Source organism: Temnothorax curvispinosus, unplaced genomic scaffold (assembly GCF_003070985.1).
Source record: "Temnothorax curvispinosus isolate PA1 unplaced genomic scaffold, ASM307098v1 QBEX01008632.1, whole genome shotgun sequence".
NCBI lineage: Eukaryota > Metazoa > Arthropoda > Insecta > Hymenoptera > Formicidae > Temnothorax > Temnothorax curvispinosus.
In genome coordinates, this window is record NW_020218412.1 from 1 (window position 1) to 20,516 (window position 20,516).

The 20,516-nt window shown below is 39.4% G+C and overlaps 1 protein-coding gene across 1 annotated transcript; it reads right to left on the reverse strand.

Annotated features, from left to right (window-relative positions):
• Positions 1-14,958: 14,958 nt before the first annotated feature.
• LOC112458053 lies at positions 14,959-16,013 on the reverse strand. Its single transcript, XM_025021462.1, has 3 exons — positions 15,968-16,013; positions 15,454-15,661; positions 14,959-15,052 (listed from the first exon to the last, which is right to left on the reverse strand). The coding sequence occupies exons 1-3, from the start codon at positions 16,011-16,013 to the stop codon at positions 14,959-14,961; spliced, it is 348 nt and encodes a 115-aa protein (XP_024877230.1).
• Between the last annotated feature and the right edge of the window lie 4,503 nt (positions 16,014-20,516).

The window sequence follows — 20,516 nt, forward strand, 5'->3', positions numbered from 1 at the left end:
AAACGTTCGCGAATTTTTTTATGTATTGACGATAAGAAATATATATAACTTGCGCCCTATTTACCGCGCCGGCTCTTACTGCCTCTTTCCCTTTAATCGATTTAATCACGAGAGCCTTATAATTTTTAATATTTAATTACTTTTGTTTTTAAAAGTTTATTTGACTGATTAAACCTGCAATACTTAAGAAGTTGCAATACTTTAGAAGAGTTTAACAATAATTATTCTATGTCATAAGATAAAAATTACTTTTGTATTCAAATGTTTTTCAAAGATGTGATTTGAGTTATTTTGTATTTCTAATTATTAGACTACTACGTGAGTGATTAAAAAACAGATTCTTGTATTTTTATTTTCGAAATAATTGTTAGTTCCGTATAAATAAATCTCTATATACAATAAACATAGCTTGTTTTAATAATAATCCAATTTATTTCTGAATAATATTAATATAGATCACTGAGAATCAAAGTGCCCCATGCCCGTATTATTGTACCCCGCATATGAGGCACATTGATACAAATTTCATTTTTTACAAAAAATGTTATAACATTTCTTATTATTAACCTACAGCAAAAAGGCAATCAAAAAACGTAAGTAGAAGGACAAGCCTTTAAATTTAACCTATTACATTTATCTTAATCTATCTGCAAAGTTTATTTATTTAACTCTTGAAAAAAATCGTATCAATGTCCCCCACTTCCCCTATAAGATGACAAATATGACATGTATAACTTATACACTTTTTAGGCAAAAATCGGCAACCCTTTCATCGATTCTCGTCAAATTCAATACCAACCTACCTTTAATGATAGGGGTGACCGGGGCTCGTTGGTACTGTTTTCACAATTTCGGCATTTGAGTTTTTATACAACTAATTATCATGATTAAACAGTACTAATATGATAGAGAGAACCTATCTCTACATTTTCATGCCAGGAACGTTCCTGTATACTGTATAGTTTCTTTGTAATAAGTGAAATATGAACATGCTGCATTGTAGCCAACTTGCCCCGATAGTAAGGTAAGTTGATCATGCGACAAAAGTTTATATTAAATTAATGAAAACGTAATAGAAACACAAAACGGGTAACAGATACGTACTTCTTGATAAAGATTGTATTTTTTAAAGTTATTTTGTAATGATTGAATAGTAAAATGCTGTTGCAGAAAAACAATCGTAAACTATTTTAGATGTAGCTTTCTTCAACATAAAAATATTAATATAAATATCTAGAGAATATTAATATAAATATCTAACTAGCTTCTATCAGCATTGTAGGTAGCAAATCACATACTCACATAGGTTTCACGCGCGCGGCACCAACAAGCTCTAAGCGTGCCTTGATATGAGCCAACATACCCTATCCCTATAGCTCTATATATGTTTGATTTCAATCATTTTATTACAATAAATTACTGTTGTTCCTCAAAATAACATACTGTATAGTAACAGAAACGTTTCTTTTAACTAATGATACTTTGATTTACTTCTCAAGCTGAAGAACATTAATACGATATTTTGAAACGCTCGAAAATTTACTTAATTGCCACCTCTTGAATCAGAGTTTTCTCTTTTTCTATTGTAATACTTGTTTGATTTAAATAAAACTTTGGAAAAAGTACCTATGTCATAAAAGAGATACTTTGTGATAACTTTTCCATTGTTTTTTTCGCTATAAATACATAAACGGAACGCATTGCCAACTTGCCTCTTGTACCAACGAGCCCCAGTCTTCCCTACTCTATCCATAAAAAAAAAATAGTTCGATATCTCAAAATTTGCAGAAATCAGAGCAATTACGTAGATTTTTTAAAACAGAAATCGGTAACTCCTTTACGTAGATTTCTTTAGACAGAAATCGGTAACCCTTTTATTATTAGCAATTTTTTTAAATCTATTATATTCAGTTTTTTCTACCCCTATTTTATATATAATACTTTAAGATTTGGTTGATTAGGAAAATCTGAACAGGAAAAGTCATTATAAGTACGACTCTTTTAAAGAATTTAAAATTTTAGATATTCCGATTTTTTTTTTAAATTGGGTTGTAGCACAGTAGTATAAGAAGACCGGTTCGAGGCTCGCGCGGAGTGCGAAAAATCAACAAAAAACCATATTTTACGTAACGTAAACTATAGATTTTTATCTCATGGCTTTTGATTCTAATTCGATTGTATAGAGATTTTTAGTTGAATTCTGGAACGCAGGAAGAGGTTCTTTCAAGATTGCAGCCGGATATTTGTTTTTGTGTGTGCGTCCAATAATTTTTCAAGAAAAAGCCATACAGCAAACAAACAGCGTTTATAGAATCGAGCGCCGATAACAGACTGCTATAATTTATGACCTACAATTATCATGTCCTCTTCTCTATGAAGAGCTACGTGTCGGAACATGTTTCACGACACCATTTTGGATTATGTACAGAGTGCCTGTCTCTTCGCGTTCCGTTCATTTTATATATTTTAATATTTTAAGTCTGGCCTTAAGTCGTTTCAAAAGAACGGTATCGTTCCAATCAGTGATGTGTAAAGTGGAAGCCCGTCGATGGATTCATGCAAAAGAATCGTTTCAAGAATATGCCATGGACAAATTGGCAATTATGCAAAGACTCAGGCTTCCAGATCGGGACGCTATCTCATATCTTGTCGCCGGAATTGGCAGTAACTCTCTTCGGGGCACAGCTACGGCCCTGCAGTCTGAAACCGTTGATCAATTCCTGGAGAAGATGCACGACATCACACGTGCGTTCAACGACTCTGGCTGAAGGTCTCCAACTTCTCGCCAGAAACCCACAAACAAAACCGGCACGACTGGATCATCCGCTAAAAGCGAACATCAAGCGAACAGCAGCCATCGAAGAAGGAGGAATTCTGCGTCTACTGTAAAAACAAGGGCCATGATCGTGCAAATTACTTCAAGTTGAAGAAGAAGGAGCAAGGATTGCACTCCGCCTCTTCGCAGTCATCGTCTTCATCGGTAGCAACCGTCGAGGAGAAACGGGAGGACACCGATTCAGTGGTCGCGTTGGTTAGCAGAAAGTAGAACAATCGAAACTTGTGACTTGTCAATCAAAATCGTAAGCATTAACGGAAAATCTTGTAATCTTTTGGGTTTCTTGGATACGGGAAGTCCTATTTCTTTTATAAAATTGTCAATTTATAATACTCATTTTAGTCCTAAAGTAAATCTCGACGTTTCTGATCGATCGTATAAAGCCATTAATAATACACCTATTCCAATTATGGGCACAGTGACTACCAAAATTAAAGTTGAGCCTCTTCGGGATCTTGAGGCGAAAATTCGGTTTCATATTTTTTCTTGTAACTCCGTGGAAATTGATGTGATAATCGGTCGCGATTTTCTAAATGATCACCGAATTAAATTGCTGTACATACAATCCGGTGGAAACTGATTCGGATAAGCTTAAGCTGTTGTCGTATGTAGCGTCAGCAGACGTTCTTGAAGACGTTCTAGATAAGTCAAAGCCACATTTGGAAAATATTCAGACAGATTTTGACCGCAAAGTTGAACAGACCCTGGTAACCAGTTTGCTAGTTCAGATGCGTCCCGAAGAAGTGCGCAAGAAAACAGTCTAAAATTGCGACAAAAGTGCATAATATCTGTAACTGAACGAGTACTTACTGTACTATTGCAGTAGTCTGCTGTAAGAAGCTACTTTTCGTGCAGTTTTACAGCAGAATTGCAAAGGAATGGTTACCAGGGGAAATTGATATCCACATTAGAGGAAATGGAAAGTACGGAGGTATCTCCTATCCAAGACGATCATTGCGTTAAAGTCTCGTTGAAGGATGAATCAATTTATGCATATGCTCCGCGTCGATTTGCATGGGGCGAGCGACTTCAAATTCGCGAAATAATCGACGACCTCCTTGCTCGCGGAATCATTAAGCCCAGTACCAAAAAGGCCAGACCACTTCATAACTTGGTCAGAAACAACGCAGAATTTTGCTTTGGCGATGACTGCCACAATGCATTTGAAATGTTAAAGTCAGATTTAACTTCATACCTACTTTTGAGTCTTTATAATCCGCGCCACGAGACGGAGCTCCACACTGACGCCAGTGCCACTGCTCTAGCAGCAATATTGTTGCAAAAGCAGCAGTCTGGGCTGTGCATGGTCTCTTGTAGCCTATTATAGCCAAGTCACAAACAAAGCGGAGGTAAACTACCATAGTTTTGAGCTCGAGATGTTGGCGGTGATAAAAGCGGTGGAGAGATTCCACATATACCTATACGGAATAAATTTTACAATCATTACGGATTGTCACGCGTTGGTATATGCTGTTAACAAAGCACACCTCAACCCTCGGATAGCTCGCTGGACGCTACGGCTCCAAAACTATGAATTTAAGGTTATTCATCGCGCCGGTAGTAAGATGGCGCATGTCGATGCGCTTAGTCGAATAGTTGCGTTAACGGAAGCAATACTGTTAGAACGGGAGCTGGAGATCCGTCAGCTCCAAGATTCGCGTTTAGAAATAATCGCGAAGGAATTAGAATTCAATGACGATAAGTTTGAGCTCATCAATGGGCTAGTATTTAAAAAGGGTCCGGATAAACCTAAGTTTGCGATCTTTGAAGCGATGATTGGACAGATCATTCGTATGTATCACAATGACATGGGTCATGTGGGGGCAGAGAAAACTATACAGGGTATTTGTACTAACTACTGGTATCCCTCGTTACGCAAAAAGGTCCAAGATTACATTGGCAATTGTTTGGTTTGCTTGATGGCGAATCACGGTGTTAACTCGAGAGAAGGTGAATTGCAGTTGACAGATAGTCCGACTGTTCCTTTTCATGTCGTTCATACGGATCATTTCGGTCCTATTTTGGAGTCTAAGAGTCAAACACATATTGTTAATTATCGATTCCTTTACGAGATTTACGTGGTTATACGCTGTGAAAACAACCACGTCTAAAGAAACTATTAAGCATTTTACGAAACTATTCGGAACTTTTGGCAACCCATCTATATTGGTATCAGATCGGGGCACTGCGTTTACTTCTCAGGAATTCACCCCAAGTTTCTTTCCGATAGAAATATTAAACACCGAAAGGTAGCGGTGGCAGCTCCATGGGCCAACGGCATGGTTGAGCGGGTGAATAGGTTTTTAAAATCAACTTTAAAAAAGTTAGTGGATGAAAAACATTCATGGGTATCTGTGTTGAGTACTGTTCAATATATTATGAACAACACCTTTCACTCCTCGATCAAGTCGACTCCCGCTAAACTGTTATTAGAATTCGAACAAAGGAATCATGCGGATGCATTTCTAATACAAACGTTACAATCAATCGTTAACGATGAATTGTGTGTGAGCGAAGAACGAGAGGCAAGCGGAGACATAGCGATTGAAGCTACCAAGAAATTAAAAGAAATATTTTAATTACAATAAAATGTACTACGACAAGAAGCATTCGAAACCTTCTAAATACAATCCGGGAGACCTTGTTCTCATTAGGGATGCGTCTTCCAAACCAGGAGAAAGCAGAAAACTTAAACCAGTTTATAAGGGTCCATACCAGATAGATAAGGTGCTGGACAAAAATCGTTTTGTCATTAAGGATATCCCTGGCTATAATGTGACCGCCCGTCCTTATAACTCGATTCTCTCACCGGATTGCATTAGGCCATGGATAAAACCTATAGTCGCGTCGAAAGATGAGTAGAAATATTAATAATCCTATCAATAACCCTATCACTGTGTGTTTTTAAATAATATATATTGTATTCTATTCCAAAGAAATTCTGATGAACTCGATGTTATTTTGAGCGTATTATAACCATAGCGAAATTACTTTTAGGCATATTACTGTATTATGTTAAGCATATCATTTATTGTAAAAGTATTTTTATTTCCATTTAAGAAAATCCGTCTTGCGGGAAAATGTAATTATTTTGTTTGTTAAATCAATTAATAGTTAAGTTTGAGATTATAAGACATTCGGGACGAATGCAGATTAAGGCTGGCCGAGCTGGGTGCAAATAATAAAGAGTGCCGATTTTTTATCTCGGCGGTATGTGGTCGCGTGAAGGCGGGGCCCAATAGTCGACGCTAAAGGAGCGCGAGAGGGCGCGACAGAGGCAGATGAGTATTGTAATAGCGAGCGTAGAGAGAGGATCGTATCGCGTTGCGGAAGTGTGAGTCCCGGTTGTCGAAGCGTGCGAAGTACAGGGTTGTGATCGACTGTCGTAGTTGTGAGTGCGGTCGCGCCTAAAATAAGGTGCATACATCTGTTGCGAATACGAAGAATAAAGCAGTCATCATCTTATTCCCTTTGTGCTTATTCCTTCTCGCCCATTGGACATTCTTTCCGGTAATTGCACACAGCCATCCTTCCATCCTATCGAAAACTCTGACAACATATCCCGTGAAAGTAGAGTGATTTTTCCGGCCCTTCTTTCCGAAGGCCATCGTTTACACTATCATGTACCTTAAACTCGCATCATATCTTCCCTAATTTCTGCGTGCGAAACTCAAAGCCTAATCTTAAAACTACAAAACATAATTCTCTCTTTTTCTATATCCCTACCTTTACCTTAATATTACAACTATTTTCCTGTTTTTTAACCACATATTGATATATTAATAATTCTTTACCTTTACCTTAAAATATAAACGCAACTCTCTCATCTTACAATACTCAATTTATAACTGTAAAACCCTTACACTCAAATATTTACATACACCTACTGTTGAGAATTGAATAAGTGCGAACTGAATATTCGCGAAGTGAATATTCGAAGAGAAAGCGAACATTATTCGAGAACGCTCGATTTGCTCCAAACCGCGAGTATTTACGTTCCCCCCCTTTTTTTGGTGTTTTCTTGAGCAAACGGCTCGCAGGTGTATGTATGTACATCGCGTGATCGCACGCACCGCGCCCAATAGTCTGTTCGTTAGACGATTTGGAGCCAATCAGCGGATCTCACGTCACGAAATTCCTCGCGGCCTTAAGCCCGTGTCACACTACGTATCGCGGACACGGATCGGATTAAGATTACGGATCGCGGATCGGATGTCAGCCAATCACAGATAAGCTGCTCGTCTATGATTGGCTAGATTACGATCCGCGATCCGCAATCTCAATCCGATCCGCGTCCGCGATACGTAGTGTGACACGGGCTTTACGAAGCTCCGGCCGCGATTCCTTGCCGCGATCCCTGTCCTGCCGGGACAGGCAGTGAGCCATCACAATTCGTACGCGACACTTGTGTTTGTCGATATCGAAAACGGAGTCGAATCGTAGCGAATACGAAGTTGTGTAATAGCGAGTGCGATATTGTAACCAGCTTTAAATAAATTGACTCTTGTTACATTTTCCACGAGAACCTGATAATTATTTGTGCTCTCCTCGGCGCGGCGCGCGAAAACCTCGAGCGATCCACTAACACCTACATATAATAAACTTGACTAATAACAAATCTCCTGCTTCTTAACTAATACTTTCTTATGTCCCCAGCCCTACCGAACTCATCACACCTCCCTATATGCCCTTCCCTCCTCTTCTTTTCTCTTCCAATGTATTATCTTCCTAATCTTTCTGATCTTTTGAATTCATTCCTAATTTAAGGACGTTTACCGGTAAATCGTTTTCTTAGAAATTTTCTTAAACTTTTAGTATATGTTTAATTAAACGCGTTTTATACGTAGGCGTTTTATTCAATGCCCCTTGCGGTACTAAAATTTGAGATATTCAGCTTCAAAGTTCCGATTTTTAACACGGGATCCCTATGTTGAGCTCTCTCGACACGGACATTTCAATGAATAATAAGTACAGTTTTCTTAGAATTTTTTTGAAAAAATAGTATAAGATGCCTCATATTATTATTAACGTGTGACAATAAAGTACGATGTAGCAAGCAATATTTATTTTTGAGAAATAGTCGTCTAAAGAACACTATCGGACATAATTTTCGTCTGCTCGGAGGCAGGGAGAGGGAGAGATCACTGCGAGACTTGGCAACGTTGCTACCGCTGCGACATATAGTTTAAGTAGAGAACGTCAAGATCTTATGGGCAACGTTATTTAAATCAAGCGTAATCTTTTTTCTTTATGATTCATTATTATTTACTTTTAGAATGCTCAATAAACAAATAGGACGTACTCATTTATGATTGGTATTGGAGAAATGGAAACGAAACAAAAATTTATTTTAATTCAATTAGTTTCTAGTATTTCTATGCATTAAATAATATATCTTTATTCATTGTAACAATCATAAATTCTGATTTAGAAAACGCAAATACATCACAGAAATTACAATTTACATGTCTTCTATTCATCGTATAAAAATAATTCAATATTCTTGGAATATTGCTAAATAGTATAACAAAAATAATTATAATATTAATGTTATGGCACAGTTTTTTCAATTGGCTGTGTACTACTTTTAAGAAATTCTATGACTTTTTCTAAAATCTTTTTATCTTTTGTAATTCTAAATTTTTCATTTTCTGTAGCTTCAGTAAATAATTTTTTAATATTTTCTTTGCCTTCATTCTTATACATCTTCAATAAAGCATCACAGGAAATACCATTAAATGCTAATCTTTTTAAAATTAATGGTGAAACAATATTCTGCAATTCACTCAAGAATTGTAAATTATGCTTAACTTTAACATTATTTACTAATTTGATATTGCATTCATACAATGTTTTACTAGATTTATACAAATCACCATCAGCTTTTAGCGTACGTGCTAGTTTTTGTAACATAGCCACATCATAAACAGCATCATGAAACTGTCCAGAATTGTCTGGTTCTAGAAAATCTTTGGTCAGTGATGATAGAGTGAAATCATTTTTTCTATCAGGAAGAAGTTTTTTGAATACCGGATATGTGTCCGAAAATCCTGCTATTACAGTGAAATTTTGTAGCATGTTATTATTCATAATCGTTTGTAATAAACGAGGCATATCAAAAGTATTTGCGTTATGTGCTACTAATAAACAAGTTGGTTTTCTGATAATGAGTCTAAATACTCTTTGAAACAGTTTCAGAGCTTTAGTCACTTCAGTAGTTTCAAGAATTTTATCACGCAGATACATATTCCCATTTACTTTGTGAAGACCAGTAGTTTTAGTAGCTTGTGCAGATATTTCTTTTGACGACTTGATGTAAACATTAAATTTTTCTTTATCCTTTTGGGCAGCAATTTGTAAAATGTCGGCATTGCAGCCAAAACCAGTAGTTTCCAAATTAAAATACACAATATTTGTGGAAGCTTCTGATATTTTTTCAGAGCTTTTGTCGATGTGGTTCATCACCTCGTTAAAAGCCCAATTTGACTGATACTGCACGCCTTCTGCTTTTTCATTAGTTTTCTTTAGTAGTTCTCTCTCGTTCTTTCGTTGTATTCTGCGTAATTTACTTCACTGTAAAACATCTCTCTCTGCTCTTTTTGATCTCTTGCGATCAGCTCTCATGGCATATTCAGCTGTGTACTTTCCATGCCCTAAGGTCAAATTTCCTCGATAATTTAAAATGCAGCTCTCACCGTCGTTTTTCACACAAACACTATCTCCAACTCTCATGTCGCTGGCAGAACTAAGAGAAAAACATACATTTTTATGATTCTTATGAGCTATTATATTATTCCAGCTTTCATTAGCTTGACTAGATCCAGAAATTAAAAATTTATGAGCATTCAGAGCATATTAAAAAAAAATTCACTAATACTTCATATAAAGCTGAATCAGTCAAAGTTACGCTGTGTTTTTTCTCTGGTTTGCACCACGGACCACAATTTTCATGGCGATTAAATAAATGATCAGGTATTTGTTTTAAATTCTTTGCGAGTTGCTCACTTTTGCACTTATTTTGAGATACTGCATAGCTGAAACATTTTTTTATGTGGTTTATCACACTTTTTCTATTCAGCTGCTTATACGACTCAGCCATTTTGTACAGTTTTTTTCCAAAATTTTTGGTTAGATGATTCTTATCCGCTATCTTATGATACGTCATGTTTTGATTATCTTTTCCAACAGCTGATATCATAGAACTGTCTTCGTAGCCAATTATAACTCTAGGTTGCAAGCCAACTTCTTTCAAGACATTACTATGATTTATTAACTGGACTCCGGCGCTTGCTTCCATCGCTTTCGCACTTCCGACGAAATTTTTGCGGCAGTCGTGATCTTCAGTCTTATGTCCCAAATCACAGAGCCTACATTTACGATTCCTTGTAGTATAGTCAAGAATTTTTTCTGACAAAAATCCAATAATGCAACTATAACTGTTCAAGCTGTCGTAACTTCGTCCAGTTCCGCGCTTTGTCCATCCTGTATCAAATCCAACAATTATATTAATAATTTCACCCAAAGCTGAATCAAAGGCCACATTTGGGCTTCAGGGTCTGCTGGATTTTCTAAGTGTTAAGAAAGTAAACTCATTTTATTTTAATATTATGTACATGCACACCCTCGCACACTCTCGTTCTAGATCGACCTATCGATCTCATACTCTATGTCGATTCTCGATTATTTGTATAAGTTACACTGGAGGAAATATAGCGGATTCATTCGCCATTAGCACACGTAGCACGCTGCATTGTCTGATTTCATCCCTGCACAAAATCCTGCACCATCAGGTTATGGGCCCAGGAGATCGTAGAATATCAGCAAACACGAATGAAAATATTTGAAGCAAAGGACTGCGGTAATATTTTCTTCTTTGCGTGAAGTCGTGTTAAAAGGGAGACGTTACAAGTCACGCGCCGTAAAATCTAACCTAAGATTGCTCGCGGTAGAACGTTCTCGAAAGAAGATGTCTGTCTCTCAAGGATCTCAACTAATCGAGAAGCTAAAAGGGAGAGAAAATTATCAGGACTGGAAGTTCGCCATGCAAGCGTGGTTGGAATACGACGACCTGTGGGGGTGCATAATCGGAACGGAACAAGACATAGCCGATCCCAGAAAGGTAACAAAAGCGAAAACAAGAATTATCCTGTCGTTAGAGCCCGTAAATTACGTACAGGTCGAAGAATGTACCACCGCGAAAGAAGTTTGGGAAAAGCTTCAAGCAGTATTCGAGGATTCGGGATTGACGCGGAAGGTGAATCTATTGCGTACTCTCGTATCTACGCAACTCGAGAGGTGCAAAGACGTTGAGGAATACGTAAATATATAATCATTAAGACGGCGCACAAGTTGAACGGCATCGGTTTGAAAGTACCGGATGATTGGGTCGGCACGTTGCTTTTCGCCGGACTACCAGAGGATTACCGCCCAATGATAATGGGCCTTGAGAATTCTTTGATGGCAATAACAGCGGATTTTATTAAAACAAAACTGTTGCAGGAAGTCAAAAACGTGAAAGGTGTTAAGAATACGGGCAGCAACGCAGCACTCTACACGAAGGGAGCCAAAGGAGCCAAAGCTAAACCAAAGAAGATACAATGTTTTCGATGCAATGGTTATGGTCACTTCGCAAGCAAATGTAAAGTAAGTCTGCCGGAACAACCCGCTAAAGGCGAGAACAGCGAAGAGAAATCGACCACCAGTCAAAGTAGCTCAGCACAAGGTAAGAAGGCTTACTGGGCATTTTTAACTTCAAAAGTTCAGAATGGCGAAACTTGGTACGTTGATTCATGCGTGTCGACTCATTTAACGGCGAAAGATACTGAATTGAATAATCAAAGAAAAAGCTCGGAAAAAATAACAATAGCGAACAACCATCAATTAATGGCGGAGTCGATCGGCGATGTAAATCTGAAAGTTCAGACACATAGCGGAGCGCAAGACATTATAGCACGCGATGCTTTATATGTACCGAATAGTATGGTAAATCTATTGTCGGTCAGCCAAATGGTAAGAAAAGGTCTCTCAGTGCATTTCACGCCACAGGGCAACGAGATTTGCGACGAAGAAGGGAACAACCTTGGAACAATGTCATTGGACGGCGGAATCTACAAGCTTGACGTAACAGCGGAGAGGAACTTCTACGTAGCAGAACTCTGGCATCGCAAACTTGGCCATCTAAACTATCGGAGCGTCATGGAACTGAGCAAGAGGTCGATGACAGGAATCAGTATGGGAAAATTCGAAGAAAAGCCATGTATATAGTGCATCAAAGGAAAGATCACGAGAAAACCGTTTCCGAAGGACGGAAAACGTGCCAATGGAATGCTCGAGTTTGTACACTCCGACTTGTGTGGACCCATGGAGGAGGCTTCAATCGGTGGTTCGAAATACTTTATGACATTGACTGATGATTTCTCTCGTAAAGTCTTTGTGTATTTTTTAGAAAGAAAAAGCCAAGTCAAGGATACGATCGAGGAATTTAAGATCTTCGTGGAAAAGCAAACCGGAAAAGTAATAAAATCCATCCGAACAGACAACGGCCGAGAATGTGTCAATCGAGACTTGGAGAATTTTTTTCGCAAAGCTGGGATCAGGCACCAACAAACCGTACCCTATAGCCCGGAACAGAACGGTTTGGCAGAAAGGATGAACCGTACTATCGTCGAAAGAGCTAAGAGCATGTTGTTCGACGCAGAACTACCCAAAAGGTATTGGGCGGAAGCAGTGGCGACAGCGGTCTACTTAATCAATAGATCACCAGCTAACGGAATCGACGGAAAAACACCAGAAGAAGTATGGACCGGGCAAAGTCCGAATTTGCAGCACTTAAGAGTCTTCGGATGCAAGGCGATGGCACAGATACCTAAGGAGCGACGGCGAAAATGGGACCCCAAGGCAGATGAGCTGATTTTCGTAGGTTACGATGACAACGTAAAAGGATATCGTCTGATAGACCCACGTACGGAGCACGTCGTAAAACGTAGAGACGTTGTATTCTTGGAGGAAGCTCGCTCAGAGAAAGCACAGGAACCCGACAAAACAAAAGGAGTAATCGATATCACGTTCAATGGAGAGAACGAAGATATAGAAGACGAAACTATAGAAGTATCGGATGAGAGTGATTCGACTGTTTCAGAAGACACTGTGAGGGAAGCGTCGGAATCCGAGTACGCAACGGACTGCGGTGGAAATGGGTCAACGAGCGACGAAGATTCAGCAGATGACCAAATTGCACAAGTAGCGAATGATGCGGTAACGGAAGGACCAAGAAGATCTACACGAGTTCGAAAGCCGGTCAACATGGAAGACTATGTAACCTACCTGACAGCTGGAAGAGATGACGACCCACAAACAGTCGAGGACGCATTGCGTGGAGAAAATTGTGATCTGTGGAAAAGGACCATGCAGGAGGAGAGGAAATCACTGGAAGAGAACGAAACATGGACGTTAGTGGATTTACCTCCGGGTAGGAAGGCCCTCGACACAAAATGGGTGTTCAAAACGAAGCGTGACTCATCAGGAAAAATCGAAAGATTCAAAGCACGCCTTGTAGTGCGCGGATGTAACCAAGCAGAAGGGATAGACTATCAGGAAACCTATTCACCAGTTATAAGGCACAATTCCGTAAAGTTCTTATGTGCTCTGGCAGCAAAGTATGGGTTGAAGATGCACCAGATGGACGTCACCTCGGCCTACCTACATGGAGATCTAGAAGAGGAAATCTATGTAAAACCTCCAAAAGAATTTCTATATGAAGACGGAAAAGTGTTACGTCTGTGGAAATCCATGTACGGCCTAAAGCAAAGCGGAAGGGCCTGGAACAAAAAATTAGTCGACGCACTCAAAGCAATTGGATTAAAACAATCTCTGGTGGATCCCTGTATATATTATCTTAAGATTAAAAACTTTATATTGATTTTAGGTTTCTATGTCGATGACATGTTCATTCTCGCTAATGATGATGCAACAATGAACAAGATCAAAGCCAAGCTGTCACAAAACTTTCGGATGACGGACCTGGGCGAAGCGCGTCACTTCCTGGGCATACGGATCTCAAGGAACGAGACAACTGGGGAACTGTGCCTTGATCAAGAAACATATCTCCGCGGTGTACTAGAGAGATACGAGATGGCCGACTGCAAACCAGTATCAACACCATGCGATCCAAACCAAAAACTCACCAAGGGACTGATGCCAATGGACAAAGCAGAAGCTGAGGAGATGAAAAGCGTTCCGTATAGAGAGGCAATAGGTAGCCTACTCTACGCGAGTCAAAGGAACCAGACCAGACATCGCCTACGCCGTGAACCTCGTTAGTCGGTTCTGTCAGGAGCCAAGGAGGATTCATTGGATCGCCTTGAAAAGGATCTTGCGGTACCTAAAAGGAACGCTCACAGTAAAACTAGTTTACAGCAAAGACGGAAATCGAAAAATTGAGGGCTACAGCGACTCGGACTGGGCGAACGATGAGAGTGACAGACACTCTGTCACAGGAAACATATTCAAATTCCAAGGAGGGCCTATATCGTGGCAAAGTAAGAAGCAGAGGACAGCAGCGCTATCTACGACAGAGGCGGAGTATATGGCTTTGTCAGCAACCAGTCAAGAAGCTTTGTGGTTACGAGAATTAGCCATGGAGCTGGACAGTGACGCTGTATCATCAGGAATAACCATTTACTGCGACAACAAAGGGGCTGTGGATCTCGCTAAAAATGCTGGGTATCGACCTAGAACAAAACACATCGATACCAGGCACCACTTCATACGGGAATGCATCGAGAAAGGAACCATAAAGGTGAAATATATTCCAACAGAGGAAATGACAGCGGACTCCCTAACCAAAGGACTTTTCGGGCCAAAGCAGCTTGAAAGCAGAAAGCAGATGGGACTGAAAGACTGATTTTTTTAACTAAATAACATTCGTTTATGTGGGGGTGTTAAGAAAATAAACTCATTTTATTTTAATATTATGTACATGCACACCCTCGCACACTCTCGTTCTAGATCGACCTATCGATCTCATACTCTATGTCGATTCTCGATTATTTGTATAAGTTACACTGGAGGAAATATAGCGGATTCATTCGCCATTCACACGTAGCACGCTGCATTGTCTGATTTCATCCCTGCACAAAATCCTGCACCATCACTAAGAGACGTGAAGCCTTGAGATCAATGTAATGAGGATATATGTCTGAAACAATTTCCTGCGGCCTGAAAAAAATACATATTTAACAACACTTTAGTGTACTTTCGTAGAGGATAAATCCAATCGATATTGATTTAAATTGCTGTCTTAATCTTTATCACCATTTTATTGAAAAAAAAAAAAATTGTAAAAGTACAGGTTTTGCAGCTTATTATCTATTAACTTAAAATTAAATATAAAATAAAATAGCAAAGTACCAGATACATAGAAATAAACAAATTCGACAATTTCACAATAATTTGGAGTAAAAAAATTTATTCTTTCATCATTTATCATTTTGTACTGTATAAAATAGCTATATCATAATAAATAATTATTTATAAAGTATGCGTTTGCATGTGTGAATATATACAAAGTATAATGGCAAGAATGTGATGTTTTCATAATTTGCTTCTATAAATCTTACAATTCGTCGCTGAGTTTTTCTATATTCTTAATAACTAAGTCCCTCTGTAGGATTGCTGCACGCTTACAACTAGCTTTGGCTTCCTTTTCTATTGCCTCTCCGACCATTTTTTCATAACGTTTATATAAATCATTAAAAATACTAGGAACATTGCCACAAGCGAGAATCTTGTTCAAAGCAGTGTTTCCTGTACCAGCATGGACAGCACCTAAAACAGAAAAATGGAGTGAATTAAGTTTGCACTCTTATAATTGTTCATCTTTGTAATATATATACTCTAATTTGTTTTATTTTCATCAACTATACTAAACAATGTTCGTTCACACAAAAATATTCTTTACATAATCTTTGCATTATAGTGCAGTATTATGAAAGTATTAGCTGTATTTTTATATGCTACTACAGCTAAAACTATTCTCAGTAATACATGTTCATTGTACTTTAAACACTACATATTTTAAACAGATTAAATAAGTTTCAATACAAAAATACATACATAGAAAGAAATACTAACCCCGTATAACTGCCATGTTTATGTGAGACACGTTGTTTTCCATCATTTTTCCTGTATGTACTATAGTGGATTTATCACAAGATTTATAAAGAACAGTCAGTACGGAGTGAAGCCCAATACGCTTTTCGGCTATCATATTTCCCAAATTTAGCACTTGTGTGCATTCAAAACATTTTAGATTTTTTCCTAATTCCTTTAGTTGTACAAGGCGTATGCCATCTCCAACTCCGTCTTCTACTTCACTCTCTTTGACAATTTCCGCCACGCACTTTTTCTTGGATTCAGACATACATTGCACAGCTTTTCTATTCCTTTTTGCCAATTTGTTTTTAACAAATCTACCATTTTTTAAACGATCATTGTGCGACATAGTACCTATTCTTTGACGATTTTCTAACCTATGAAACGCGGCACGAAATAAACATGCACCTGCCTCGAGAGCAGTGTTGCCAGATCGAGTAAAGCTGCGCGGCTAGACGAGTTTCAGACTTTTGCGCACGGAAGTATTGTAGTTGTCAACCATATCATTACTCCGTGCGTCTGACAATGAGTTGAGCACAACTGCCACCGGAGAACGTCCTTAACTCAAAAAACTTCTGTGCCCTCGAATTGCTCTATTCCTCTTCCTTATTTGCCAAATTCCTCGGCACTGCTCCTCTCCACTCTTAATAAATTGCCTCCCAGCTCTTCTTTTCTCGTTCCCTCCAAAGCAACATTTATTTCCTCCGCGCGCACGCGTTCTCTGATGGTTATCTTCCCGTACCACCTATCTGCCGTTGCATAACTAATATACCTGGATTCGCATCCGTGCCATCTAAAGATTCTAATATTTCCTTTCAACTGCTGCGTTCTTTCTCAAAAACTGTAACGTTCATACTTCTTATTTTTTCTCCTTCCACATTTCCTTCCTCTTCTTCTTCTCCTTCTCACACCAAACCTTGTGTCCTTGTTTACTCCTTTTTCTATTTCTATTTTCTTTTACCTTTCCTTTCCTACAACGCAGATAAGTTTCGCCAATCTTTGTTTCAGGATTACGCCAATAGCTTTCCTTCACCTTTCTTTTTTTCATTTTCTCTCTTCTTCATCATTGGCTTAACCCTTCCTCAGTTACTTATCTTCTTTTACTTTCCTTTTCTAGAACACCTCTGGACCCGCCAATCTTTGTGTCCTAGCTTTATTTCACCTTCCTTCTTTTCATTTCCATTAACCCGGAACTCTAGAGCTTTTACGACTACTTTTTTCTTTTTTCTTCTTCGATAATCCTTATCACATTTAATCCTCCCTTGTTTCGTATAACCTCTTCTATAACAGCGCTTCTTTCACCTACCTCTTGTCCTCTCTTCTGTTTTCTTCCCCTTACCTCTTCTTCCTCTTCTTATTCTTGATCCTATATTTCCCAATCTAAAATTTTTCCTAATCTAAAATTTACATGTGTTCTGAGTTCAACCTGCCGATCCTACATACAATGATTGGAAGAAAATAGATCAAAAGGCGCGTTCTACAATCGGATTGTTCCTGGAAGCCAGTTGCCTTTAATTAAGAAAGTGACGACTGCATGCGATACGTGGGCTGCTCTTAAAGCCTATCATAAAAAAGCGACGGTTTCGAAGAGAGTGCTGCTGCTGAAGAGGATGTGCCGGATGGAGCTTGGAGAAAGCGGGAACTTGGACAAGCACTTGATGGAAATAGAGGATCTTTTCGATCAGCTCGGCGATGCAGGTCAGATCTAGACGAACCTTTTAAAGTAGCGATGATTTTAGCTAGCCTGCCGGATTCATACGAAAGCCTCATTCAAGCGCTGGAGAGTCGACCGGAAGATGATTTGACGCTCGATTTTGTCAAATCAAAATTGCTGGACCAGCATTCAAAACGTGTTGTAAAGGGCGGTGCAACGGACACCAAAAAAGCCATGAAATCCGAAGCAAAACAGAGAAGACTTGTTATTTTTGCAAGAAACTGGGACATTTTTGCAAAGATTGTCGAAAGTTTTTGGCGAAGAAGAATGAAGGCAGTTCTACCAACAAGAAACAGGACGGCAAGGACGCCAAGGACGCTGAGACAAAGGCGAAGCATGTGCAAGATTCGAGCGAGATTGTGTGTTTCCTGGCCGGTGGAAATGGCAACTGGATTAGCCGACTGGATTAGTCGACAGCGGTGCGACGTGTCATATGACAAATAATAAGCGTTTTTTCTCGTTATTCACACAGAGAGTATCCGACGTGTCATTGGCGGACGGAAAGCGAGCAAAGGTAACGGGTTTCGGCGACGGAATAGTCATAGGTGTAAATGACAATGGCAAGCCCGTGAAAATAACCTTGAAAAATGTCTTATATGTTCCTGAGTTCGAGGGAGGACTTCTTTCGGTGAGTCAAATGGCAGAAAAAGGATTATCTGTAAATTTCGGTGAATTTGATTGCAGGATCCAAAACGCGACTGAAAATGTAATAGTTGTTGGCGAAAGACTTGGAAATTTATACCGACTAAAGATAGCGGACCTCTCCTTGAAAGCTGTCGGTAATCATCACGAACGATGTCAGCATACGTGGCACCGGATATTTGGACACCGGGATCCGGAAGTAATTCGGGCGATAGCTGCGAAGAACTTGACGAGCGGATTTAACGTTACTGATTGTGGTAATCGTATCGTTTGCGAATGTTGCCTTAAGGGCAAGCTTGCTCGCATGCCTTTTCCCAAGTCGGCAAATCGAAAAACAAAACAGCCACTAGAATTAATCCACACTGATCTCTGTGGACTGATGTCAACTACCACGCCTGGAGATAATAAATACTTTATGACCATGATCGGTTATTATAGTCGTTTTACAGCTGTATATTTGGTGAAAGCTAAGTCTGAAGCAGCCAGTAAAGTGAAGCATTACGTTCGTTGGACGGAGAACTTGTTCGGACGCAAATCTACTGTTATTCAATCTGATGGCGGCGGTGAATATGTTTGTCAGGAATTACGACATTTCTACGAATCCAAGAGAATAAAGGCACAGTTCACAACTCCTTACACTTCGCAGCAGAACAGAGTAGCTGAGAGGAAAAATCGAAGTTTAACTGAGATGGCAAAGTGTATGCTGCTGGATGCTAATTTGCCAAAGAAATATTGGGGTGAAGCCATCCTGACAGCAACGTACCTGCAAAATCGACTACCGTATGAAGCTGTTGATTACACCCCATAAACTGTGAACGGGCAGAAAGCCAAGGTACGAAGGATTGCGAATATTCGGATGTGAAGCATATGTTCACCTGCCAGATGTGAAGCGATCTAAGCTGGATGAAAAATCGCAAAAGCTAGAATTTGTTGGCTATTTCGATGAACACAAGGGATATCGTTTTCTGGACCGTACAACTGATAAGATAACGATTAGTCGTGATGCGAGATTCATCGAACTGGGAAACGGATCAGAGCAACGAAAAGAATTGGACGATGTATCTGAACAGGAGATTGAAGAAACTAATGTGGAACTTATAGACCTGCTAACCTTGCAGAAGTCGTTGAACAAGCTAATCCTGAGGTAACTTTCAAAGAAGAATCGGACGATGATGTCTTTTATGATCTCAACAATACTCCAATTGCAGACGACCATGAAAAACAGAAGCCTGTGTTGAATCGACAGGATCGTCGCAAAAGAGGAGTGTTACCTCAACGCTTCTCAGATTTCGTAGTTGTCGGTTTGGCAGAACACGAGGAACCGACTAACTATGAGATGGCGATGAAGAAACTGGAGCGGCGCCAGGCCATGGAGGACGAGCTGAAGTCGCATAAAGAAATTGGGACGTAGGAATTAGTCCGTCTACCCCCAGGAAAGAAACCTATCGGATCAAAATGAGTTTTTAAATTAAAGCGAGATGAAAAAGGCAAGATTGTAAAGCACAAGGCTTAGATTGTGGCACAGAGCTACAGGCAACGGTACGGCGTCGATTACAAGGAAGTATTTGCTCCAGTTACTCGACAGACAACATTACGAGCGCTTCTGGCTGTCGCAAGCAAGAAGAAAATGGTACTAAAGTACGTGGACGTGAAGACTGCTTACCTTAATGAAGTAATTGAGGAGGAGCTGTATATGCTGCAGCCATCCGGCTTTGCAGTACTTGCAGGAAAGGAGGAGTTTATATGCAGAGTGAAGCGGAGCATTTACGGACTGAAGCAGTCAGCAAAATGCTGGAACGAGGCTTTGCATGCTGTACTTTTGGCCCTCGGTTTCAAGCAGTGCATCTCAGATCTCTGTCTGTATGTCAAGCGGAAGAACGGGAAGATCATTTACGTTTTAGTATACGTAGATGACATGTTGTTTAGTTGCACGGAGGAACCGGAAATCGACGAAGTTTGTCGAAGCCTGAAGAAACATTATGAAATTACTTGTCTGGGCGCCGTAAAGCATTTCCTGGGTCATGAGATTTGTCTTGAGAAAGATCGATATAGTATGTGTTTAACTAATTATATTGAGAACATTGTTCACAGATTTGGTATGAGCGATGCGAATTCGTCAAAGATTTCGATGGATCCAGGTTATACTGTGGCGAACGGAGAGAGCAAACTGCT